We start from the raw sequence: 25,514 nt of genomic DNA on the forward strand, positions 1-25,514 counted from the left end.
GCCAAAACTGCACCAACGCTCCTTCAGGTCCTTGCTGTTCGCGGTATGGTTTCTGCGGGAGAGATGATGGCTTCTGTGGTGCTGGATGCCAGGCTGACTTTGGAGAATGCGCGCCGACGACGGGAGGTGCAGTGGTGACGGGCCTGAGACTAAGAGGATTGAAGGGGGAGTGGTGGTTTGGTGCGTAATAGGCGGAGATTGGTCTCAGATGAGCTGGGTTGATGGTGTCTTTATTTGAATGGCGGCCTTTACTCGTCGTTGTCTTTGTTAGCACGGGTGGAGTCTTTGGAGAGGACGCTTTGTATATCCACCTTTTATCTCGGCTTGAAATTTGATTTCCGGTGAATATTGATTATGAGTATGGAGATCTTGACTTGCTCCGCTCGCCATCACTCGGGCTGATTGATATGGCCTTGCTTGAGATGCTCGTTCGTCCCCGGTTGGACTCTAATCGAAGGCTGCACTCAGAATCGGCCGGTCAAAACTTTGTTGATGTGGAGAGCTGGTCTTCTAGAGATCCTAGATATCAAAGTAGTGTCGCAGTGCAGGGATATGAAAATCCCTGCCAGAAAGGAAATCATTGAAGGAAACCGAAACGACCTCATAGTAAGGAAAGACCGTCTCCATCGACTTTGCTAATTACAAAACCCAGAGACCAGAAGAAAGAAGGTATACAGCAACAGAGAAAGCAAGCCCGCAATATCCAAGCTATCTATTACCCAATCCGTGCAGTGCAGAACTGAACGACGTGTGGGAAGGGGGAGAAAAGGCTAATTGAAGAAAAAGAAGTAACACGACACGATTGAAGTATGGTCGCAACCAGGCTGATCGGGTTGCATCGAAAAAGCGCCACTCGAGACGCCACAGTCCATGGAGATTTTATGGCTGTAATTTGCTCGGGAGAGATGAGTTAGACCGACTCTCTTGGCGCGATGACTCGCTGGTCAGCGCTGCGAATGATGCAATGCTCCGTTTTATCGCTTCCGAAACTGGCGCGGCCGTTCTTGATCTTGAGCAAGCGAGCTTGGGCTTCTTCAAGGTCTTCGGTAAATCTGGACACGCGAGATTGGCTTGAATGGGCCCTCTGTTCAGCGTCGTCGACGTTGCTCGGGATTTCTGGGACTTGTTCAAGCATGTGAGTTTCGCTTCCAGCTTCAGGTTCCTGACCGGATGATGAAGGGATGGGTATGCCAAAGAGCTTCCGGAACCAGTCAAAGACGCCAAGCTTGTTGAGTTCTCCGAAGAGGACTGGGACGTTGGACGTGATGAGGGCGGCCCAACATTCTCGCCCAGCCCACTGAACAATGATGTGAGCCCTGCTTCCGGGATCGGTCTGAAGTACTTTTAGTTTGATGGTTCTTATAGGTCCTCATAGACATACCGTGTATGGCAGCGAAAGACGGAGCGCAGCGAGTACAGTGAGTACCAGGCTGATCCCAAAAATCGCGCAGAGCGTCATCTTGCGGTCATATGAGGCTTTGACATGCCAGATCGTGATGGCGGGAGGGAGGATCAAGTAGAGGTCGGCGCAAATGTTCAAGATGGGCGGGACTGCGCGAACGTATGGACCAAAGGCCGGAGAGCACTCGACTGGAAGCACATGAGAATCCGGCGGCTGCCATGATCTGGAGAACTTACCTGAGGCAGGGCTTGGAACCCGCCAGAATCCAGAAAAAGGCTGACACGCAGCGAAGAAAGTGACCGTCGCTCCCACAAACGTAGCAGTAACCACGACAAAGCCGAATTTAATCACCCTGCGCAGACCGCAAGGTCCGCATGAACTACGACGGGTTAGAGTCTCGCCGAGATGACTTCAGATCTCAGGTTCACTTACAGCAGGCGCCAGTACAGAAAGCACATGCAGAACTTGGTGGTCCACATGAAGAAGTTGTAGAGGAAGGCATAAGCCAGCATGACTTGAGAGCCCTGGGTCATCATCCTGATTTCCTCAGATGTGGGCTGCCACCAAGAGAGATTCTCGGGATTCCACATGAAGTTGTTGTAACCAGAGTTGGCAAAAGACTCCCACGCGTAAAGGACATTCATGGTCACAAGCATCATCTGGAGATTTGCAGTCAGCCTGGAGAAGTTTCAGACAACCACTGTGACTTACTGCCGCCAGGATCATTAGGTAGTCGTCAGGCTGAAAGTTCTTGAAGCCGACTCGCATCGCACGGCAAGCCAGACGCGTACTCACAACACCCAACGCGAGGATGAGAGTGATGATGGCCTCAACCCAGTAGGCCTTTAGTTTGGTCATTTTGGAGACGCTTCAGATCAAGATGAGACAGTGGATATCAAAGAGGTGAAGAAGAATGCCGAGTATTAGATACTCAGCGCGGCGCAATGGATGTGGGAGGGTGAAAGAGGGGAGAGGGTTGTGACGCGGCGACGAGTTTTGAGACCGCGCGTGAACGGGTCCATGTGCGTGCGTGAACGATTTTTCCGGTGCTTGAGGAAGGTGCTCTGCCATGCCTGCCTGCTTTGGTCAGAGGTGACTGAATGTAGTGGCTGAGCCAAGCAAACACGGCAGTGATGGCGGATGAATGTGGCTTTGTTTTCACAGTCGGCGTGTTAACTCTGACGCCAGCTCTGATTAAAGATAATGGACTGTTATCGACAACAGCTCGTCAAGCGCAGTCATTGTAGTAGATGACTGCTCCTTAAACGCAGCTGTAACCGCGGACGACTGCTCCCTAGAGGACGTCTCATTTCTTTCTGCGCCCACTGTGGCGGGCCAAGGATGAGCGGAAACAACAAAACAAGCGACAAAAAGATGCAGACGTCTGGGAGATGGAAAGATCATCGTTGCGATTTCTCAAGACAGAAATGCATGCGACCCAGGTGTGTCGGCTGCAATGGGCTGAAAAAAGAGACAAGTTGACAGTGGGCGTTGAAAGAAATGAGACTCCCTGGCTCTAGCTATAATTGTAGATGGCAGCTCCCCAGGCACAAGTGTGAAAGCGGACGACTGCTCCCTGCGCGTGGCTATGATAGCGAATGACTGTTCCCTAGGCATGGCCGTTACAGCGGACGACCGCTCCCAAACGTCTCAATTCTTTCTGCACCCACTGTGAGATGAACTTGCAGGAACTGATGCCCATCTTACATGTGCGGTAGACATTAATATCAATGATACATTCCATCTCTTGACAAGTAATCTTTCGAAAGCTTGAATGCACCTAGTATACCTTACCCAAACATGTGGAGTCTTCTCTTTTTCCAATTCTCATTGTCCGCGGATCGAAGAATTTTGTACCATAGATGGGCCTGGGTAGAAGGCTTCGTTTCGGAGGTCGATCTCGGATGATCGAGATGCCACGTCCCGAGGGCATGCGGCTCCTGAGTATCGGGAAACCCGGCTTCGGAGTATGGACAACAGCTCACCAAGCATACTTGTGGCAGTACAGGTGTATGACTGCTCCCTAGGTAGTGGCATCTCATTTCTTTCTGCACTCACTGTGGGCTTGACAGACAAAAGTCCCTTTCAATCCGGCACGTATCTGCGCTTAATGCCCGATGGTGGCGGCCTTTCTGCCTCGCTCTCATTCGTTGGGAGAGGCACACTGTATTGTACGTGTCTGTCCCAGTCCGGGAGTCGCGTATATGGGCTCCGCAGCCATGCGCCGAGCTCGTGCAGAAATAGCCTTGCGTTTTGACGGCCGATAAAGTCCTGCAACATGTCTTCTGCAGCTCCAGAAGAACCCTTGAGATCATGGAATTTCAGAATGGTTACAATGTACTCAAGCAGCCATTCGGAGTTGCTGGTTTGGCTGACAGCTGCCGAGGGTCCATCTGAGGAAAGAAACACGCGCAATTCTCTGCGGATAAAAGCCCGGGCACGAGACTGCGAGTCGGCGGAGTTGGTGAAGCGCTCGGGAGTGATTGAAGAATAGCATGAGATGCGATTTGCTCCCACGTGACGCGAAAAGAGCTCATAACGGTACACGTATCGGCGGCGAATGAGGGCCATGTCTGGAGTTGGCGATGGGTCCCGGGGGCGATTCCGGCGCAAGTGTCGGTTGCGACGCGGTCGTAAAGGCTGTTGTCTTCGAGCATTGGATGTGGTGTCCTTGTCCTTGGCGGGCGGCAGCTTGTAAGATTTGAAGTCGTCTGGCGCCCGCCAATCGTACTGGACTTCGGTGATGTCGGTCTTGCCTGGAATGTCCCATGTCAGAAGACGTTTGGAGACCCACGACTAGCATACATACAAAGTGGACATTTGGAACATTCCTGTAGCCAGCTGACGAGGCATAGAAAGTCGAAAGTGCAGTGGTTGCACGGCACCGAAACTGCCCTCTCGGAGATCATGTCGAGGCAAATGACACAGTCCTCGAGCTTGCTGCGTCGTCGACAACGGGGCGGTTCTGGAGCGACATGGCTCTCCTTGTGGAAAGACTGCATCCTCGCGTGGTCGACAAGGACGTGGTCGGAAGAGTGGCGGGAGACGTGACTGAAGACAGCGGTGGACGTCAAGATGGAGTTGTGGCGCAAAGGGCTGTGGCGAAGCAGGTGCGCGGTGCATGTGGCGCGTCATCGTTGAGTGACTGTGGAGAAGTCGCGCCGATGGTCGATCGCAGGCGGAGGGCCTGCCAGTCTGTTCTCGAATCCCAACCCAACTCCATGCTCCATTGCTCATGCTCAATGTCCTCCGGCGAGTCCGGTCACCACCTTTCCCCGGACTCAAAAACATGGCACAACCATCTGCCAACAACTCGGCCAGCGCCCATCTTGCCGGCACCACGCGAACCTACACGAAAACCAACTTGAGGAGATGGTCGTGTCTCGACAAGGAGCTTTCAGGTGAGCAAGAAAGATTGCCTGCCATCTTCTCGAGCTAACACGCTGATAGATGTGAATCAGATCAAAGCGATCCACCTCTACGACTGGGACAACACGCGTACGTGCCCTACGCCTTGCGCGCGCTTCTCAAGCTCTCCACTAAGACTTCCCAGTATTCGCAACCCCGCTACCCAGCGACCGTATCTGGACTCCGTCGACGATTGGTCTTTTACAATCTCAGGATGCCTTCGTTTACGAAGGAGGGTGGTGGCACAATCCCAAAATTCTGGCCGCGACCGGCGAGGGCATTGAAAAAGAAGAACCCAGGGCCTGGGACGGCTGCTGGGATGAAGAGGTTGTCGAGCTTGTCAGAATGTCGATGGAGCAAAAGGATGTTCTCACCGTCATGGTCACAGGTCGACAAGAGGACCGCTTTGCCGACTTGATCCAGCGCATGGCTAACTCCAAGAAACTCGACTTTGATCTCATGTGCCTCAAGCCCGCTGTAGGTCCACAAAACCAGCAATTCAACTCCACAATGATGTTCAAGCAAGAGTTCATCAAAGATCTCGTCTACACCTACAACGAAGCGAACGAGATACGCATTTACGAAGATCGCCCAAAGCATGCGGTCGAGTTTCGCAGATTATTTGCGAGTCTGAACGAAGAATGGGAGCGAGGCGTCACTCCCATACCGCGCAAGCCCATGCTAGCAGAAGTCATTGATGTCCCCGCCAAAGCCAAGTTCCTTGACCCCTTGACCGAAGTTGAAGAAGTTCAGCGGCTCGTCAACGCGAACAACAAAGCTCTCCATGTCGACCCTAAGCCCAGCGCTCAGCACTTCAACATTGAGAAGAATGTTCTCAACACGGTCTACAAAATCGACGAGGAGCACCAGAAACGACTAATCAGCACGTTCTTGCCTGAGCTCCCTAGCACTGCAGATGGTGAGATACGCGTACACGCCGAGGAAATCTTCATTTGCCGAGGGATCTGCCAGAACAGGCAATTGCAACGACTCGGTGGCATTGGCAAGGTTCAGCACTGGAGGGTAATAGCCACCGGAAGCCTTGACGACAAGATTTGGGCGGCTCGCGTGGAGCCCGTCCCCGCCAACTCCAGCGCCGTTTCATCAAGACGCCAGCTTGTTCTCGCCATGCGCAAGGGAGCATGGTTCACTGATGCAAATGATATCCAGAACTGGACGCCAGTCCCGCAAGACAAGGCGATAGAATTCCCAACCACCATTTCCGAGATAGTGCGGCTTTCGTTGATGAGGGGCCACTCGCCCGGCCTCACAAATGACGTAGACAAAACCTCAAGCTTGGGTCGACCTGCTTACCAGTCGTCCAACTTCCGTGGACAGAGCAATCCATCGCAAGGAGGCAACAACGGCCGGAGACCGCCGCCGCCAACGGGAAATTACCGCGGTGGAAGCCAGTCTCGCGGCAGAGGCGGCATGTATCCAAGAGGAGGACGAGATGGAGGCGGCAGAGGCGGCCGCACAGGAAGAGGAGGCATGAATTCTAGGGGTGGCCGCTCGCGGCCGGGCCAGTATCGCAGTCTTGACGATGTTGGCACGGGCCAGAATACCGGAGCGGGCTTCCAGTACGACGACGGTGGATACCCGTACTAGCCGACGTGTGCGGCATTGGGCCACAGGGAAGAATTTTTGAGCGGCTGGCTGGGTGGATTGCTGTCCCATTGCTGGCGAACACCTTCGGTGGCCTTTTTTGCTGGGACCTGGTAGGAGTGTGCCATTTGAGATATGATTCGACGTCTGGGAACGATAGAGGGCGCTGGGACATTCTATGCGTCGCTCCATGCGCATACCACTTGCTCGTGGATGGCACGCGCCGGCGATGGAAGTCGTCGACTTGTTCAAAGCCCCTCTACCTTTTCGATTCAAATTCGCCCTAGCTTTGCAAGTTTGAGATGATTTGAAGATTGCTAGCTACAAGTTATGTAGTTACGCCAACCATCAACACGTAGACAGAGGGGACGTGAGAGAAGATAAGGTGCCCGTCTCATGATTGATCCCCTTGCCATGCAAAAATGCGCAGTGCTTTAGATGCGCTCATATTCCCAGACGTCAAGGTGACGGAGAAGCAAAGGTTTGGCTGGCCAAACCTTAACTGGGGTACACCCACATAGGGGAGCCTCCTCCGACGCCTCTCCAACTGCCTCTCTCCAGCATAGGAGCCTCTAAAGACGTCTCTATAGATACTTAATTGGATAGCTTTAACCTAAATGCCGCCCTGGATAACTCCGACGCCTCTTTATTTACCTTCGGCGCTAGAGTCTCCCTTGATACCTTTATAGATCTCTCTTTAGACTCTTATAATACCTCTTTGAATGCTCCTAGTGCAGGAGCCTCCCTCGATGCCCTCACAAACGTCTTTCCAGATTCTCAAGAAGCCTCCACAGACGCCCCCAGCGCGGGAGCCTCTGTGGAAGCCTCCCCAGATAAATGCGTTTACAGACCTCTTCCCAGATTCTCATGATTCTATAACACTTTAAGAATCAGTCCTGGATCTACCATCAGTCTGGCCCTCTAGTCCATCCCTCCGAGACGCACACCCGACTCCATCTCCTTTTGGTGACACAGTACATATAGCTATAACAGACGAGGTCACTCACGCGAATCACTATCAAGCAGGGAAAGAGAAACTTATTAGATAGATGAATCAACATCTCCATTCCTTGTGCTTTGACTTCACGCGCCTCAAGACGCGTGCCATTTCCTGCTGGTATCTCACAACAACAATGCAATCACCGAATCTCTCTCTCTCTACGGTCTGTCTGTCTGTCTGTCTCCCCAACGCTCATGACGCACACCCAGCTCCAACAAAGACCAGCGGAGGTCCGCTTTCGAACGCTCCTCCGCGGTGGCAAAGCTCGGTCCCTCGTACATGCAGTACACGACTCGTCTCGGACAGTAAGCTGTCCACAATCCATCGTTCCAAACTCGACTGCAGAATCAAGGCCGGGTTGAAGATGACGAAGAGACTTTTAAAGGCTGTCATGACACTCCCAGGTTGGCAATCTCGCCCTGCTCGTTCTTCTGCTCCGAGCCAAGCGTGTAGCTAGCTTTCCAGCGCATCTTCACCGCGGCGCCCTTGCCGCGCTCGACGCCGTGGAGACGTATGTTTTGTGTGACACCGTTTTGCTGGTTGGGCCCAAGAAGGCGGCCAGATTGGGGTTCGAGTTTGAGGGTGTAGCCCTAGTCAAGGTCAGTCATTGTTTCAAGAGTTCGAATGTTCGAATGCTTGTCAAAGCTGGATGAGGGCATACTCTGGTGACTGCAAGCTGGATCGTCAGATCGGATATCGGCAAAGAGGTGTTGTTGGAAATGGACGAAAAGATGTGAATGGCATTGTCACCCTCGCGAGTGACGGTGAAATCGGCCTTGATGTTTGTGTTGATGACGGTTTGAACTGAGGGCTGGTCAGGGAGCGCCGAGGCAAAGTTCCACTCGTCATCGTCATTGCTTTGCGTCGATTGCTGCGGCGCTTGCGGCGCTGGAGGTGGTGTTGGTGTACTGGCAAGGTCAAACAGAGCATTCGAGGGAGAGGTCGCGGGCTTGAGTGATTGCTGGAACTGGAAGGGGGATCCAGTGCGGCTTGTGGAGGCAAGAGAAGCAAATGGATCAGCAGGCTTCGGCGGTGGAGCTTGCTGTTGAGGCGGAGGTGAGAACATTGGCGTTTGCTGTGGTGGTGTGGGTTGAGTGGAACCCGAAAGCCCGCTCAGAGAAGCCAAAGCGTTGTAGTTTGGCTGGGCTGCCGGTGCTTGCGATGCTGGAGCTGTTGATCCAAGAAGACTCTGAATGGGCGGCTGGGGGCTTGGCTGCGACGGTGAGGCTGACAGGTGTTAGCATCGGAATTATTCCACGACTCAGGACAGGCATACCGGCTCCATTCATCGAACCCAATGAAATGACTCCACCTTGGCCAAAACTGTCTCCTCCAATGTTCAAACCAAGCAAATCATCCTCCAGAGCATTGCCCTTGGGCGCGGCAGCACTCGAACTAGGTTCGGCCTGCCCAGCTGCCAGGGCCTCATCTTCAGGACCGCCAAAGTCGATCAAAGAAAGCTCGTTGTCAGGGCCTCTCTTGACACCCGCACCGCTAGTGCCCAGGGTGCCCTTGGGAATCTTGGCAGCACCTTCAACGTCTCCCTTCTTGACCAATTTATATCTCTCCAGGGTTCGGTGTATGCTGTCGTTGATTTCAAACAGCTTGGCCACAGCCTCGTGATCGTCCGACTCTTCTTCGCACATCTTCTGGATCTTGGGTTGCGCGCTCGCCAATGCGTTTGACAGCTCCTGCATGCGGTCAGCAATGACGACCGCCTCCCATGAGAGCGGCTGGCCCCTGCGTACCTCGAAAACATCGCCCTCTTGTATTTGATCACCGGCTTGGTGCTTCTGGAGCATATCCTCAAGCAATTTCGCCTTTTGTTGCACTTTGGAGACCTCCTCCGCAGCCTTGGCTCTGTAGTCGGTCTTGTTCCGTGTGTCGTAACCAGCCATGACTTTCATCAGCCTGTTGGCTTCCTGTAAATCATGCGGGGTGCCTCTCCGAATCAGCTCTTGTAATTTTGCGGACTGCGCGGCACGTTCCTCTTCCTCCATTTCCTCGGCGGACCTCAAGCTCTATCGAGAGGGTCAGTATGTAGTTGTACAGCTGCGTATATCACACATACATCACTCGTATTCAAGACGGCAGCATCCTCGCGCCTGACCTCCGGAAACGTGTAGCCCTTGTAGCTCAGCAACCTATGCATGTCCCGAATGAAGCCCAAATCCTCCTTGTAGCGCGATGTCATGCAGATGGTTGACCTCCACTCTTCAATAAGCTCGAGGATACGGTTGTGGACTCGGCTGGGATGGATTGGCGGGCGTTCTGGAAACCGTCTGACGAGCTCATTGAGGAATTCTTTTGTACTGATTTGCAGGTGGAAGGGATAACCGCAGTTCTTGACGCAAATGTCCAGCAGATTCAGGGCCAGCAACGAGACATTGGGGTTGCGCGAGTTGACAAATCTGACAATTTCCATGGCGGCTTCGCGCGGGGCATTGCCCTTCTTCTGGTTGATGAGCTCGGCAATTTCGATGTTCAGAGCCAGATTGGGCTCGAAGTTTTGAGGGTCGCAGGCGTTCATAATGTAGCGCTGTAGAGCGCTCCTTGGAGGCTCGGCGAAGCCGCCGAAGCGGTCGCGCGCCGCCATTCGTGCTGAGGCCGCCTCCACGGTGGGCGATGCGTTGGTTGGGGGAGCGGAAGTTGCAAAGAAGACGTGTCCTTGGGGGTCGAGGGCGAACACAATCGATGTGACTGTCGGCAGTGCAGAGGCGGAGATGGAATGGGCAGCGGCTGATTCGGGTCGAAAGCATGAGGCCACGACCCCAGCCACAGAAGTGACGGAGCTGGAGGGGGCCATCCGAGGGCGGTGGCAGAATTTCAACTCACTGTCGCCCCGCTATTTGTGCTTCGCTCGACATTATTCCCCAACACAACAAACACACACTCTCTCTACTTACGAAAAATGGTTCGCCATAAGAAGGACAACTTCGCTCGCGGTGGCGGTCGCGGCGGTGGCAAGAAGTACAGCAACCCTCCGCGCGCAAGAGGCGGCCCACGAGACGACCAGGATGGCGAAAATGGAGAACGCAGCTCGCGTCCTCCCTTTAAGGCCGCCGCGTGGGATCTGGGCCACTGTGATGCCAAGAGATGCTCGGGAAAGCGTTTGATGCGCTTGGGCTTGATGCGCGAGCTTCATGTCGGCCAGAAATTTGCTGGCGTTGTTGTGTCGTGAGTCTGCTCGTTCGAAAATCACCACGCGTGTTTAACCTTCAAGACAGTCCCAAGGCCAAGCATACCGTCTCCCCCGCAGATCGTGAACTTTGCGAGCAGTATGGCGCCGCAGTCGTCGAAGCATCGTGGAACCGCATTGACGAAGTACCTTTTGGACGAATTGGTGGCAAATGCGAGCGCCTTTTGCCTTACCTGGTCGCCGCAAACCAGACAAATTACGGTCGCCCATGGAGGCTGAACTGCGTCGAAGCACTTGCTGCCTGCTACTACATTTGCGGTCATCCTGAATGGGCCGAGGAAATACTTTCATCATTTTCATATGGAGACGCCTTTTTGGAAATCAACGGAGAGCTGTTGAAGAGGTACGCCGCATGCGCAGACGAGGAGGAAATTCAAAAAGCCGAGGAGCTGTGGTTGGAGAAGATTGAAAGAGAATACAACAAGAGTCGCGCAAAGAAGGGCGCCGCAGGTGACGACGGTGTCTGGGGAGGGGGCAACCTCAACCGGCAGCCAGCAAACAACTCTGATGATGAGGACGGAGAAGACAAGGAGGGAGACGATGATGATGATGACGAAGAGGAAGAAGATGACCGAGACCCGTACGGTCTGCCGCCCTCAGATTCTGAAGACGAGGAAGAAATGGCAGAGCTTCGGCGGCGCGTGTTGGCTTCCAAACCTTTTGCAAATCCCGAACCTGACGGTACAAAGAAGCAGCAGGAGCAGCCTCAGAAAATTGAGCCCCCTCCTGAATTACACGAGGACTCAGATGCTGTCTCAGGCTCTGACATCGACGGCCTGGACGACGAGTTTGACAACATCATAAACGCCACTCCTGTAACTGACCGGACCGGGATCACTCGAAAGGAAAGGATGAGGGCGGCTCAAGACAACAGTCTGAGCGCTACGTTTTCGAGGACAGTCGTGTCAGCTCCCAAGAAATGGTGAGCATCGGAACTGGCGATGAAAACGAATGCACGACTTGATCATATAGCATCCAAAATATCCAAACCGCTTGAAGTCATCTTCTATGTCGGCCCCACAAGCAGCTTTTGCATAATCTAGTTAAGAAGAGCTCTTGGGTTTTGATTACTTTTGTCCATCCAGTTGGACGAAAGGTGCCTGACCGTCAGAAGTGCTAGAAGCTCAGAGGTACTGAGCAAGGCGTCTGCCTGGCCTTTGGGCCGTCTAACCTATACATATGGGAATCAATTGGAATGAGTATCCTGACTCAGAGCCAAAGGTGCCACTCATGAGGAATTGAATAGTTCCCTCTCTTTGTGAAGTGTTCCTCCACACCACAGTGGGCGAAGAAAGAATTGACACTCCCTGATTCTGGCTACAGGTATTTACAACGGCTGGCCAAGCGCAGTCGTGAGAGTGGATGAGTGCTCCCTAGGCGCAGCTTTCACCGCGGGCGACTACTCCCTCAAGGATGTCTGATTTCTTCCTGCACCCATCGTGACACCATCACTTTACAAGTGCTACTACACGTAGCTCGGAGCAAATAAATCTCAGAACATAACCTTGTCTATTCCCAAATCTGCAGTATGGCTAAATGGCTAAAATAACCAGCAGTTTCAAAATTGCTCTCGTGAGTGACATAAAACAAAGGGTCGCGAAGTCAATGATCTAGTATATCCCTCCTCAAACTCGCAGAACACTTTTAACCGTCTTAACGCGTGATTCCATCGCCTCATCTTTAGAAAGAGGTAATTGAGTAATAATTTAAATATGCCACTGAGAAAACTCGGCAACACTGACTTGCTTGAGTTTGTGGACGACAAAGGCTCGGTGTCAACAGTCGTGGCATACACATGCACGCTTTTCCGTGAAATGGGTCTTGAATGCTCCTTGTTACTGTCTCTTATAGACTCTAAATCCACGGAGTACTCTGGTGTAATGGGACTTCAATGACCCCGACACATCATCTATTAGCAAATTTGAATGCTCCCAGTCTGCGCTCTACTGCGCACCTAACACTATTTGTGTTAGCCACGACTTTTGTTACCAAGCTTCGGACCGACAAGTCATGGCTTTGCCGCAAAGGATGAGACGAAGAAAAAATATCACGTCCTCTCCAATTTCGTGCTCAGAAAGACGGGAGGTCGAAGGAAATAGACACGGATTGACCAGATATCAGAAACGCGCACAGCACAGCACAGCCTGCCATGTCTTTCCCCACACATACTCCACCCTCCTCTCCACCCCATTTCCCTTCCACCCCAGAGAAAAGGGGGAACATTCCCAAATGTCCACCCTCACCCTCCGCTTCAAAGCCCAAACCCACAACACCCTCCACCCTCTAGCCTCCACCTTCCAAAGTCCACTCCACCACAGCCCAAACTCCACCACAGCCCAAACTCCACAGCAGCCCCCACAAAACCCGTCACCCACGGCGTTAGTAGCTTACCAAAGCACAAAAGAGCGGTACACCAAGAAGCGCCACGACCCACTTCCTGCACTGCGGCCACACTGACGCGCTGGCTGGCTGGCTGGCTGGCTGGATGGGGGACGGGCAAATAGGCCGCAGGGACGGGTGGCGTGGGTCTTGGTGCCGGTTTGCCGGGTGCCAGCCAGCAAGAGGCTGGTCAGGGCGGTGTGCTCCTTTTCCGAGAAAGAGAAGGAGAATGCGCTAGTCGTGGCGGGCTTGGGAGAGCTTGGTAGAATGCTTGTTACTGCCGTGAGAAGCTTGTTGGTTGACTTGTGAGTTGGTTGGTTGCGTGCTGCTCATGATGATCAGTACGGTACGTCCGAGTATCCGCTCCTCGCTCGCAGTGGTGAAGCGGGGGCACAGCCATGGTCGCAATGCAGCAGAGCGAGCAACTAAGTGGGCGAAGGGTGTACCCCCTTGTTCGACGCGAGATTGGGGTCACTCGCGTTCAGGAGATGGATTGGAGGAAGACCCGAGGGTGTCGCAAAGAACATGATTTGATTCGCGTGGGGCTCGCAAGGCACCGCCCGTCAATTTTGGTACGCCAGGCTCGAGAATGACCTATGACGGCGGTCGTGGACCGGCCGATCGGCTCCAAATGAACCATGGAATGCAAAAGCTAGATGGTAGGTTGCCGAGGTAGACGATCAATGCTGTAGCGAGGAATTCTTCGTTGCTGTTTCAGGGAGGACGTGTGAGAAGAAGAGAGTGGGATGGCAAAAATTCAAGCGGAAAAGTCTCTATTGTGATGAATTAGATTCATTGCCTAAGCTATCTGAAGAGCACCTGACTACAGCCTTTTGTCTTCCTCAGTGTCATATGAATCACTGGAATAATAGGAAGTCTGTCTAGCCGAATTGTTGTCCAGGAAGTGACTCTTATGCGCTAATGTGGTCCAGTCGTGACACGCCTTTGCTCCGTAAGAAGATTATGTAGTACGTAAAGTCGTGCGGGTGAAACTCGAGAGTCTGGCGGGTTTTGCAACGTTGGGCTTTTCGAGGCGATTCTAAAAGGATGAGGCCCAGCACCGTTTTTACTCTGTTGCAGCAACCAATTTGACGGAAATACTGAGAAAATTTACATCATCGCGGCACCGTCAATGCCCTGATCCATATTAGCTAGAGGAATCTCACAGATGGAGCTGTTGCAACTTACAATGACCTTGCCGTTGATCCAGTCACCGTCCTGGGATGCCAGGAAGGCAACTACGCGAGCAACATCGATGGGCTGGCCGACACGGTTGCAGGGAGACCAGGTGGCGGCGTACTCGTCAACTTGGTCGTTACTCATCTTGTCACCACCGGGAATGTACTCCTTGCACACGGCGTGGTACATGTCGGTCTTGATTCCACCGGGAGCGACACAGTTGACGGTGATCTTCTTGTCACCGCAGTCAATGGCCATGCAGCGCACGAAGGTCTCGATGGCACCCTTGGAGCCCGAGTAGACGGTGTGCTTGGGGACACCCTTGGCCTGACCAGTGATGGAGCCCATCAGGATGATCCTGCCGCCGACCTCCATGTGCTTGTAGGCCTCACGGGCCACGAAGAATTGACCGCGGGTGTTGATTCTGAAGACGCGGTCAAACTCCTCCTCGGTCACATCCTTCAAGTGACCGAAGGAGACGACACCGGAGTTGGAGCAGCAGATGTCGAGCTTGCCAAAGTGCTTGACGGCCTGGTCCATCAGCTGGGTGGTCTCGCTGACATTGGCGACGTTGGCCTTGACGGCAATTGCGTCGGAGCCAATCTTCTTGATCTCATCGACGACAGCTTGGGCGGCATCGCTGCTGTTTGCGTAGTTGACGACGACCTTTGCGCCACGGCGGGCGAGCTCAAGCGCCATCTCCTTGCCAATGCCACGGCCTATCTCCAATGTAAGCAAAACATTCCATCCTGTGCAATTGAATCAAGACTGACCAGAGCCAGTGACGACAGCAACCTTGCCCTGCAGGCTCCAGCTGGGAATTCCGTTGGCGGCCATTGTGATTTTGGTTGGTGGAAATTGATTGAAAGTGTATAGGAAAGATGGGAGTGGATGTGTTTGAATGGTGAGCTATCAGGGCAACGGCAGCAAGAGACTATATATCATGGGGCTGGCGGAGCTGGCAAGGTACTGTGATTCCGGAAGCGGCTTGCTTAGAGCTTTCCCCATGATGCCGTTCCCAGGGGAGCACCCGAGCGACGGTGTTGATTCTGTCCATGGTAGCTCTGGACTGGCGTGGGTTCTGGAACCTCATTGGTGCACATGTTGGAACAGAGGGTTTTCGGACTCGCGGGGCCGAAGGTGGTTGGAGTAGTCAGCAGCGCAACAACACATGAGGGCCCCGATGGGTCGGACCGGTAGCTCAGCCGATGAGCTTGCGGAGCTGCATCCGGCGCATGTCGGTGCTTGGAATGAAGCGAGAGCGCGAGCAGGAGGGGAGAAGGGAGGATATGTAGTGATGTGGAACGGAAGAGGTGAGGTCAGCTTGAGCTTGAGCTGGCAGAGCTTGGATCCAGAATAGTGCGGGGAAATGTAGTGGCCCTGGTGCTAGTTGGGCGCCAGACTAGCCACGGCCATTACTTTTGATGCGCTGGCTGGAGCTGTGCCCCGCCCCACCCACCTCCAGCTCCCCTCGGCGGCTGTTCTCCACCTCCTACCACCGCCACCGCGACCTCGCCCCTTCCGGCCTGCCCAACCCAACCCTGCTCGGCAACCCTCTTACTGCTTCTCAACAGCATCGTCTCTGCAAAGCTGCGTCCATCGATTATCGTTCGGCTGGCTGCGTGCGTTTGTGCTGACCAGATCAGGTCTCGGCGGCAACAGAGGCTTTGCTGACAACGGCACAAATCGAGTGTACCACAGGAAGACGGTAACAGTCCCCTGGGGCTCGCCCTGGGAATAGCAGTAGCTTTAGCCAAGCACAAAGGGCCCCCGCCGAGTGAGCACCACCGCTTTCTGACCGCTCCGTGAGATGGATGTCGCGACAATTTAGGACGCTGGCTGCCGGACCTGCATCTGTAGCTGCAGCCAGCCCTGCCAGCTGGTTCGGACTTTGTGACACGCCTCCCCGCTTTCCGCCCGGACTGACAGCGGTGGCGGACTTCGCACAATTGGGTCCCGGACTTGGTCGTGTTGTCTGATTCCCGCCGCCTGTTCGAATCTCGCCTCACGCATGCTGTCAAACCTCCTTTGCGCATCGCCGATGCCTGGAGGCGCCGCATCTTGGCCACTCATTCGCCGTTCCAACCAAGACCTGTCGGAATTCCCACTCCTGATGCGCGCAAACCACGTGACTCCGGACGCCAGCAACAGTGAGCTCGGTTGCTGGCACTTGACCTCAAACGAACCCTTGGGGCCCCAAGTCTTGGACCATCTCCCTCGAGTTGGAGAGCCGTTGAACCCAGGAAACTTGCTTCAACCCTCTGTGGCTTGCGGGATTATCAAGGGGTCTTGACGTCCGCCACACTGCAAAACAGACGGCGTTTTGTCTGGTTATTGACAACATAGATTGCTCCGAGACCCAATAGTCCCAGCAAGCAACAGCATCAATTTGCATCGCCAAATTGCTGCCGCATTCCCAACGGAAAGCTCGAACCGGAACGTCGGACCGTTGAATGAAAGAACCTTTGTACCTACGACATGTAATGTACGGTGCGCACCGTTGGCTCGGTGGTTGACGCCTTTGACGATCCAGGAACTTGTTCGAAGAGCCGGATCATAATGTGGGGATTGATCTGACGGCTCCCGTCCGCAGAGGCGTAATTTGCGGCGTTTGCCTCGTATGCAACTGTCAAGTGCCAAGCGTCCGCACCGGTCGAGGATGTTGTGATCCCCAGACTTCCGAGTATTTTTGTTTTCTTGTCGTCATTCTCCAATGTCCGGTCTTTGCAGGGTGACTTGTTGGCAGTACACTAATCGATTGACTTGCAACGCCACTGCGCCGAAGCCGCGAAGCTTCCAAAATTGGTCAATACAGGCAGTTCCAAAGAGTCCTAGTGGCAGCAGCTGGCTGGAACGGGTCTCACGGCGGCGCGTGTCAATTCTTCCTGTTTAGGAAATATCTGGGGAGTACCCTGGCGTTGTTGGGACCGTCAATGGCTCTGTGACACCCCTCTGCCATTCCGTCGGGGAACCACCGAGCCAACGGTCGATGAAGCCGTGCCCCGGATCCCAAAGAGCATGGTGGACGTGTATCAAGTAAAAAGGAGCATTTACCAATGCCGCCAGGATTGTGGATGAAGCAAAGGGGGCCCGCATCTCCTGCGTGCACCTGCACACCTAAGGCTCGGCCGAGCCAACGTACGGGTAGGGTTAGCCTCACGCACAACGACTGATCGCCCCTCTTCCCGCTGCACCACGGGCGGGCTCGCACACTGGGGGAGGCGGAGATGGCCAGTGAAAACCTGGTTCTGGAGCAAACGAATGCTCCAAGCGCCCACGCTGGCCCAATTGGGACCTCTCCATGGCATCATCAAGCAGCGGAACGCACAAGCAGGGAACAGCCGCCGCATTGTCCGACGAACGACGTGGAGGGCTATTGGGTCCATGCCAGCCGTATCTCAGTGGGTCGTGGCTCATGCAGCGGACAGAAAGACGAAAAAAGCAGGAGAAGGAATGGGGCTTCTACGTCAATCGACCGACGAAAGCGGCTGTCATAACTGTCAATCTAGGTGAGGTGAACAGTGCGTGTTGCCCCCATGGGCCGCGTCAGTGTTTCGTGAATTATATGTATGCAATGCTTGCCATCCCAATGGCATTACCGCCCACTTCGGCCGGGGTAAAGGTGAGAAAAAGGATAACATAACACCGCGCCATTCCCTCGTACCACCACGCCTCTGCACCTAGCTGCTGATCACCCATTTTCCTCCTCCCCTCTGCTTCTCTCTTGCATAAAAAAAAAAAATCTTTTTTTGTGTACCACAGTCTCGTACCCCACGCCCATCTCAGGCCACCGAACGGCTACTCGCATGGACAAAAAAGCAAATGGGATCAGAGACAAACCATAAATATCCACGCCGGCTTCCGCAAGCCATCAGTCCTCATCTTCGCGCTTCAGAACCACGCCGCCGTGCCCCACACGCCCACGTCGGAACTGGACATGACGAAGGGGCCTGACGAGAGCCAATAGGGACAAGAAAGGACCGATATCAGAGATGATGTTGGTGGCAGAGAAAAGAAAACAGACAAACATCATCAAGGGCTGAGACCGAGTCCGCCAAGCAATGGCAAAAAGGCTCTATTGGCCAGGTGTGACTGAGTACCTATCTACTCGACAGCCGCTTGGTGACAGGAAGACGCGTCCAAAAGCGGGGCTTGGAAGGGGAGCAACATCAATGGCCATGCCATGAGGACAACGAAAAGAGTCGGTGAGAGAAGCAGCACGTGGAGGGTGGAGGAGTGAGACGTGAAGTCAGAATAGGAGGAAGTACAGTTGGTGGAAGCCGTTGAGAAGGAGGAGGAGGTGGTGGTGAGCATAAAGGCGGCACTCGACCAACCAGACCATTGGACCAATCGACCAAGCAACCCACCCCAAGGAACCCCGTCGTCGACCGTCAAAGTGAGCGAGGATTCACGCGGCCAACCACTCACGGCGAGACTTGCTACTTCTCCACCCACACACCCACACACCCACACCACACACCATCCATCCATCCATCCATCCTGTCCGCCTGCCCGTCGCCCGCCGCGTCCTTATCCATCCATTCACCTTTCCTTCCTTTCGTCACGTACGTCACCTCCAAGACTTCCCCACACCGCCCGCCTGCATGCATGCTCCACGTACGCATGCTCGCACACCCACACCACCACGAAGACCTCGCCGTCTTCCGTCGCAGTCCTTATGCGAACGCCGTTGCTCCGGCTGCTACCGATTACCGTCACGTTATCAGTTTTGTTGCTTCAGCTCTCCTTCATGGCTTTGCGCTCCATCTCGATCCTTCCCAGCACCCGCTCTTCTCTAAACCAACAACGGAGCTCATCACCTTAGGTCTACAGTGGCCGCAGAAAGGAATGAGACATCCTATAGGGAGCAGTCGTCCGCCATCACAGCCTCGTACATGGAGCGGTCATCTACTCCCATGACTATGCTTGGCGAGCCGTCGTCCAAACCTGTTGCTGGAACCAGGAGGTCATTTCTTTCTGCACCCAATATGGGCCTGTTGGCAAAACGTCGGACTGTCTCTCTGCCGCCTCTCCCTTCTACTCGCCTCCTCATCTTCCACGCTGTCTATCCGACTTGGAGTCCAGATGTCTCCGCTTGTCTACTTGCTCGGTGGCAAAACGAAGTGCTCAACATGTAGAGATACAGGCGGGCAGAACATCACCGCCGCCGCAGCCACCCCCGTTGACACTGGACGACGGCACCATGCCCAAAAAAGCGAGCTGTCAGTCAAGCAGAGACGAAGGCACAGACCGCGTCTCCAAACACACCAAAGCCCTGATATCCATGTATCCCCTGTCCTCTGACAGTGCAGCAGGAGTGTCAAGGGCCCGTTTCAACTCAAGCACGACGACGACGGTGAGCAGTGCCTGAGGTGCCTAGTCATCGCTAGGTCTTTCACTCACTACCTTATCGACCAACACATGCAAACTGGCACTCGATACGCTTCAAAAGACCACGAGCAAAAAAGATATATCTGTACGGATGTGTGTTTGTATGTACGTATGTCAAGTCTCATCTCATCATTCCATTTCATTTCGTTACCATCATAACCTCATCGACAATTAGAAAGGGCAGAGCAAAAACGACACTGACAAACCAACCAACCAAGCGAGAAAAGCGCATAGCCAACATCCGCAGAACAATGTCGACAAACCGAATAAATTCAAAGCACGCACGCACGCTCGCTTGCTCGCTCTTTCCTCCCATCCCGAACCCGTCCTCGTCTAATTATGACGTGTACAGTACAAGCTGTGGTGAACTATTGACGACGACAACGATGATGGAGAAGCAAAAGGAAACGAGAGATGAGGTGGTGGATATCAAACAGACGGTGGATACATGAAAAAATGCCTGAACGATGGGTATGCATGCCGGCCGTGGTGGTGGTGTGGTACACGCTGGACAAAATATCAAGATGGGGAGATGGATGGGCGACGAACGAGCGATGACGCAAAAGCAAAGCAAAGAAAGAGCTGGAGAGGTGGGACGACGGACGACGAGGCTGCTGACTGCTGGGAGGGAGAGAGGGAGGTCAGAAGAATACCTAGGTGCATGGAAAGAGCAGGAAGGCAGGCAGATATGTTCGGATGTGTAAGCAAGCAGCGACAGACCGGAGAAGAGATGGATGGGTGAACGACGAACGAAAGAGGAACCACCAAGAGAGACAAAAGCCCGGGAAAACTGAACGACAACTCGACTCAACTCGACTCAACTCAAATCGCATTACCACCCACCTCGCCCACACGATAACGACGCGCACAGAAAAGACACATCGAGGACAACAAAAACATGTGCCCAAAGCAACAACAACAACAACAACAACAACAACATCGCTGCGTTACGGTTACGAAGAAAGCCCGACTAAAGGACGCCTACGAAGGAAGAAAGAAAGAAAGAAAGAAAGAGCACAAAGAGGCGAAAAGAGGAGGATGTATCTTCAAGAAGCGCATGCACGCCCACCCACGCGCAGAGGTGTGGGGTGGGATGTGCCGTACCTATCAAGCACAAGCACTGCTGCTGCTGCTACTACTACGTACGAATGAAGGCGGGCATCTATCCACCTGCCCACCTGCCTGGCGAACCTTTCCCTACATGACGATCCGATCTGATGACTTCGTTCATAATTATGCTTCGTTCCGCATCGCATCGCACCGCACCGTTGGCCCATTCTATCCCAACCCAACCCATCCTGACCTGACTTGACCGTCGACGACCGGAAACGTGGCAAACGAAACCAAACCAAACCAGAACAGAAAAGAAACACGACGCCGGCCAAGAAAAGCAGCAGCAAGAATTAAAGACTAGAACGGAGAAAAGAGGCAGAGGCAGAAAAACAGGAGTAACAATACCGCAAGATGATTGATGACCGTGACAGACATGACATGACAAGACTTTGGCTAATAAGGTAGGAAGTAGGAACACGATCGCGCTACTGTGCTGTATCGTATCGTGTTGGACTGACTCGCTCGCTCGCGTGGCAGTAAGGTAGGTACCTAGTGATGGAACGGACGCTAATTCGGACAATGATGGCAATGGCAATGACAAAAGAAGAAGAGGAAGAGCGGGAAAAGATGGCGAGGCTTCTTTTTGCCCGAGGAAGGCAATGCAATGCAACACAACACAACACGGCGCGCAGTCCGGGCGAGGGAGCTGACGAGCTGTCTGGCTGCTGCTGCTGCCCACTATGAAGGGTGGATGGAGAGTTCGGCTAGCGATGGATGATGGAGGAGAGGTATTACGAAGAGGAGGTAGAATGGTTGAATGGTCAGGCTCGCTTCCTGCAAAGAGAAAGAGGAGCGAGCCCGGAAAGATGGAAAAGATCTATCATTCGGCATACACGCTTTTTGTACCGTCGCCAACAACAGCCGAGCGAAGATGGGATGGGAGACTGCCCAAGTCTCAAGAGGTGAAGGAAGTGGACAAGGAAGCTGCCTGCCAGCCAGGATTCGGCCTTTCCCCTAGGTACGCAGGAGACAACGACACGAGGATACAGGAACAACGCAAAAGAAGGCAGGCCAGCGCCGCGCGCTCAGCTCCTCGCCAAACGGTCCAGTTTGCCCCTGATGCCGTCGGAGAAGCGCGTGGCGTGGCCCTCGTCGACGACGTCGATGCAGTGCTTCAAGACGGCGTAGGCATTGTCCATGGCGAGCTGCGAGCCATCGCGCTTGGTCAGCGTGGGCACGCCCTCCCTCTTGGTCAGGTAGCGGCTCAGCAGCGGGTGGTCCGGCGGCAGCGCGTCGACAGCGAAGCTGGGGCCCGGCACGGGGAACATGGTCGTGGTCGTGGCGGCTGAGCTACCGGCGCTGCTGCTCGTGCCGGGCGGCGAGACGGTGTTGGCGACGGGCTCGGTGTGCGTGAGGGCGTCGGTCCACAGGATGAGGGCGACGCGGTACACGGCGCCGGCCCACCAAGGCGGCCGCACGCCGCGCGGCATGCTGCGCACCAGCCGCAACGCCTGTCCGCAGTGGAAAATGGCCTCCTCAACGTCCGAGATGCACCGCTTGTGCTGCCACATGAGCTGCGCGTACGACCCGTCGAAGCCGCCCTCGCGCCGCGCCAGCCGCTCGATCTCGGGGAAATTTGTCACGGCGTTGAGGGAGATGAGGTGGAAGAGGACCAGGTTGGCTTGCATCAGCGCGCACGCCGGGTGGCTCTTGAGATACCGATCGGCCAGGTCGTACCACCGCTGGAGCAACGACTGCACCTCTTCGAGACGAACGCGCGTCGAGGCGGCCGTGACGGCGCGCGTGCGTTGCCGCGAGGCTGAGTTGTCCGAAAAGCACGAGAGCAACTGGCAGTACTGGCAGACGAGCGACTGGAGCGGGTGGAGCAGCAGCCTCAGGTGCAACGGCGTCAATTCAATGCCCTGGGTCGAGATCTCGTCGTCGAGGAAATGCCGAAACAAGTCACGCAGCGAGAGCGGACGTGCTCCGGACCCTACCGACGAGAAGCCTCCAGAAAATTCGTGGACCTGGTTGAACATGTCCGACCACTCGGCCGCCGTCTTGGCCGTCCACAAGCAGTCGGCATCGGGCATGGGTGCCCCGAATTCCGTCACCGAGAAGAGAGGGGCCGTATCGTGGAAGAGAGACAGGTCTTGATCAACCATGACCCATGAGTAGATCAATCTAGAAAGAGAAGGTCGATCGTCAGCCACGTGCTCCGCATGTCAATCAACCAAGGATGGAGAAAGAAACTTACCGACTTCGCGCCTCGTGCTGGATCCAGTCCGCCCACAACCCATCCGGCCCGGCCTGGTCCATCCGCGGCGTCGGGGCGTGCCGGGGCTCCAGGACACCCGAATGCCGCAGCATCGAAAAGTACATGCCGCGCTGACCCATGGCAATGTCCATCTGCCATTTGTCGCCGCTCCAGGCAGCCTGGACCGTGAAGAGAAGGGCAGAGTGGAGCACGACAGGGTCGCCGCTGAGGATGATGTTCTTCTCGATGAGATCAAACAACGAGATGCGGCAAGCCTCGGTCAGGCCGCCCGTCAGCCAGCGCGTCTCGACCGAAGGAATGACCATGGACCCTTGAGCAATCATCATCAGCACGAGCAGGCTGGCTGCCTTGTCGTTGTACGACGATAGCAGCTCATTCGCGTCCAGGATGCCCCGGGCAGTCAGGGGGAAATAGCGCTCGAAACTATTGGCGTAGGAGCGCAAGAAATGCTCGAGCACGCGAGCCGGCGGTAGCAGCACAAAATTGGAGCCGCCATTGGACATTGGCGAGCCTCCGCTGGCCGGCGAGCCAGAGGCACCCTCCTTGTGGATGTCGAGGGCCTTGTGCAGAAACGACTGCGTGATGGCGAGCAGCTTGTCGCGAGTGCTTTCCTGCAGCGGCATCACGGCCAACATCTCGGGACCGGCGGGAAAATCACCGTCTTCCCACTGCTGCGGTCGCCAATTTCCCCACACCTCGTGCTGTTTGAGGCTCTGCTCCAGCCGCTCCAGGTTCAGCTTGGCCGTGCGCGGGCACGAGCTCGCAGGGATGGGTGGGGTGCACCGGAACACGCTCCACCCGTCTTGCGCCGCAATGATGGCTCCCAGGTCCGGGATGCCCTGGCTGCTGCTCACGCTCGCTTGCCGGGTGGGGTACAGCATCGACGCAGAGCTGCCCAGCTCGAGATCCGACAGCGCGCGGTCCATTTGCGGCGTTGCAATTGGCGTCTGAACCGCAGGCAGCGCGTGGCTAAAGTCTGGCAGCATCGATAGCATGGCGTCGCCGTGCGGACCGGCAGCCATGCCTGTAAAATCCATGCTCATGTCTTGGGTCATCATGGGCATGTCGAAGCCGTGCGCCATGGGCATTTGCTGCCAGTCCATGGCAAAGTGCGGGGACGAGCTATCCGAGTTGTGGCCATTGGTGCTTGCGAATTGCTCGTAACCAGACATGGGCGTGTGCTGGATAAAGTCGTTCATCGAAGGAGTTGGCACGGGTGAGATGACTGTGGAGATGACGGCGGCGGGACCGCTCGGCGGAGAAGTGTGTTCGAAAAAGGCTGGCGGTCCATTGGTGATTTGCGGCTTCTCCTCCTCTGGGCTCGCGTGATGGGAGTGGGAGTGAGAGGCGGCCGAGACGTGTGAGATGCTGGAGACGGAGCGCTGGTGGAGATGGGGCGGTGGCGGGTGGCCGAGACTCTGTTGCGGTGGATGTTGCTGCTGCTGCTGTTGTTGAGCATCCTGCGGCTGCTGCAAGGCAGCCGGCGAGCTGCTCGAGGAGCCGGTCGACACTGTCTCGCCGGTGTTTTCAGAAGAGGTTGCGCTGCCGTTGATATGGACGCCACTTTCGGTCTGCACGGGGCCTCCCACGCGCGTCACCTGCTTGGAGGCCCTCCTGGTGGGCCTTAGGGTGCACTTGAGGTTCCGGCTGGCGCAGCGACTGCAAGGAAACTTTTTGTCGCACTTTGTCTTAGTCTTGGCGCAGTTGCTGCAAGCTATCGGGGTGCGGCCGGCGGATTTTGGAATGATTCCATTGTTTGGCGGCAGGCCCTCTTGGTTATTGTTGTCTCGGCCGTGGACGGTGTAATGGCGCTGCAAGAGATCCCTAGGAGCGGCACGATCAGCTCTTGTGATTCCGCCAGACGAAAACCGCGGCGACGACGGCGAGCCCGACGCAACGTAGTACAGACAGACTTACCGCCGGGCGAAGGACATGTGGCAGGTGAAGCATTTGAAGGGCTTCACATTGGTGTCTGGGCGGGGACGAGATTAGCGGGGGGTGGGGAATGGACGAGGAAGAGGAGGGAGAACGTACGAGTGAGGATGTGCCTTTCCAGATGCTCATCTCTGGTGAAGGACTGGCCGCAGTAAGTGCAAAAGACCATGGTGAGGAAGATTGGGTCGAATGGCCTTTGGAGGTGGGGGATGATCGGCGAGCAGGAGTTTTAGAGAGGGAGAAAGAGAGAGGGGGTGAAAAAGGCGGAGGCTTAGATTGGAGATGGATGATATTATGAAAGAGATGGATGCTTATGGTATGGTTGGGAGCTGACTGGCAGCATGGTTGTCGTTGTCGTTGGACGTGGACGTGGATGGTACGGAATAGTCGTGACATGGCTTACCCTTGCACCGACGCCAGTGGTGCTTAGGCGCATGGCCGGGGGCGAGCGGCGGGCGACGATGATAATCGGGGCGAGGCGGAGCGCACCTGGTCGGGGCTGTCAGTGCCCGTTGTACCTTCACCACCTGGCCCTGGGCAACCTGCACTGCACGCGCCCCCGTTCCTCCTGGCGACCCACCAAAATAGCCCAACGCGAAACAACGGCCACCCTGATGCAAAGTCAGCCACTCTGACCGGATCTTGCAACGAGGGAGCTGACGTGGGCGAACATGTTGATGTACTG

General features: G+C 55.0%; 7 protein-coding genes across 7 annotated transcripts; 2 read left to right on the forward strand and 5 right to left on the reverse strand.

Moving 5' to 3' along the window:
* Positions 1 to 747: 747 nt before the first annotated feature.
* Positions 748 to 2,520, reverse strand: IWZ02DRAFT_140079 (uncharacterized protein). Its single transcript, XM_066761743.1, has 5 exons — positions 2,114 to 2,520; positions 1,835 to 2,061; positions 1,639 to 1,781; positions 1,382 to 1,590; positions 748 to 1,333 (listed from the first exon to the last, which is right to left on the reverse strand). The coding sequence occupies exons 1-5, from the start codon at positions 2,258 to 2,260 to the stop codon at positions 911 to 913; spliced, it is 1,149 nt and encodes a 382-aa protein (XP_066626432.1). The 5' UTR covers positions 2,261 to 2,520; the 3' UTR covers positions 748 to 910.
* A 938-nt stretch (positions 2,521 to 3,458) lies between these two features.
* IWZ02DRAFT_140076 (uncharacterized protein) lies at positions 3,459 to 4,550 on the reverse strand. The gene is made up of 2 exons (XM_066761742.1): positions 4,212 to 4,550; positions 3,459 to 4,158 (listed from the first exon to the last, which is right to left on the reverse strand). Exons 1-2 carry the CDS (start codon positions 4,402 to 4,404, stop codon positions 3,488 to 3,490), a joined length of 864 nt encoding a protein of 287 aa, XP_066626433.1. The 5' UTR covers positions 4,405 to 4,550; the 3' UTR covers positions 3,459 to 3,487.
* Positions 4,551 to 4,691: 141 nt separating this feature from the next.
* IWZ02DRAFT_370653 (uncharacterized protein) lies at positions 4,692 to 6,418 on the forward strand (the record flags this gene model as incomplete). Its single annotated transcript, XM_066764515.1, has 3 exons — positions 4,692 to 4,803; positions 4,853 to 4,900; positions 4,956 to 6,418. 3 exons carry the CDS (start codon positions 4,692 to 4,694, stop codon positions 6,416 to 6,418), a joined length of 1,623 nt encoding a protein of 540 aa, XP_066626434.1.
* Positions 6,419 to 7,461: 1,043 nt separating this feature from the next.
* IWZ02DRAFT_442886 (ADP-ribosylation factor-binding protein GGA1) lies at positions 7,462 to 10,164 on the reverse strand. Its single transcript, XM_066766989.1, has 5 exons — positions 9,487 to 10,164; positions 9,164 to 9,436; positions 8,692 to 9,106; positions 8,077 to 8,642; positions 7,462 to 8,005 (listed from the first exon to the last, which is right to left on the reverse strand). The coding sequence occupies exons 1-5, from the start codon at positions 10,009 to 10,011 to the stop codon at positions 7,805 to 7,807; spliced, it is 1,980 nt and encodes a 659-aa protein (XP_066626435.1). The 5' UTR covers positions 10,012 to 10,164; the 3' UTR covers positions 7,462 to 7,804.
* Positions 10,165 to 10,326: 162 nt separating this feature from the next.
* On the forward strand, positions 10,327 to 11,540 carry IWZ02DRAFT_371763 (RLI and DUF367 domain protein; the record flags this gene model as incomplete). Its single annotated transcript, XM_066764587.1, has 2 exons — positions 10,327 to 10,592; positions 10,643 to 11,540. The coding sequence occupies 2 exons, from the start codon at positions 10,327 to 10,329 to the stop codon at positions 11,538 to 11,540; spliced, it is 1,164 nt and encodes a 387-aa protein (XP_066626436.1).
* A 2,328-nt stretch (positions 11,541 to 13,868) lies between these two features.
* Positions 13,869 to 15,176, reverse strand: IWZ02DRAFT_140183 (trihydroxynaphthalene reductase). The gene is made up of 3 exons (XM_066761746.1): positions 14,946 to 15,176; positions 14,182 to 14,891; positions 13,869 to 14,130 (listed from the first exon to the last, which is right to left on the reverse strand). The coding sequence occupies exons 1-3, from the start codon at positions 15,007 to 15,009 to the stop codon at positions 14,104 to 14,106; spliced, it is 801 nt and encodes a 266-aa protein (XP_066626437.1). The 5' UTR covers positions 15,010 to 15,176; the 3' UTR covers positions 13,869 to 14,103.
* A 6,491-nt stretch (positions 15,177 to 21,667) lies between these two features.
* Positions 21,668 to 25,263, reverse strand: IWZ02DRAFT_140140 (uncharacterized protein). The gene is made up of 4 exons (XM_066761744.1): positions 24,929 to 25,263; positions 24,812 to 24,866; positions 22,874 to 24,718; positions 21,668 to 22,800 (listed from the first exon to the last, which is right to left on the reverse strand). Exons 1-4 carry the CDS (start codon positions 24,996 to 24,998, stop codon positions 21,702 to 21,704), a joined length of 3,069 nt encoding a protein of 1,022 aa, XP_066626438.1. The 5' UTR covers positions 24,999 to 25,263; the 3' UTR covers positions 21,668 to 21,701.
* Positions 25,264 to 25,514: the final 251 nt, after the last annotated feature.

Source organism: Phyllosticta citriasiana (assembly GCF_038021145.1).
Source record: "Phyllosticta citriasiana strain CBS 120426 chromosome Unknown IWZ02scaffold_2, whole genome shotgun sequence".
Classification (NCBI taxonomy): Eukaryota; Fungi; Ascomycota; class Dothideomycetes; order Botryosphaeriales; family Phyllostictaceae; genus Phyllosticta; species Phyllosticta citriasiana.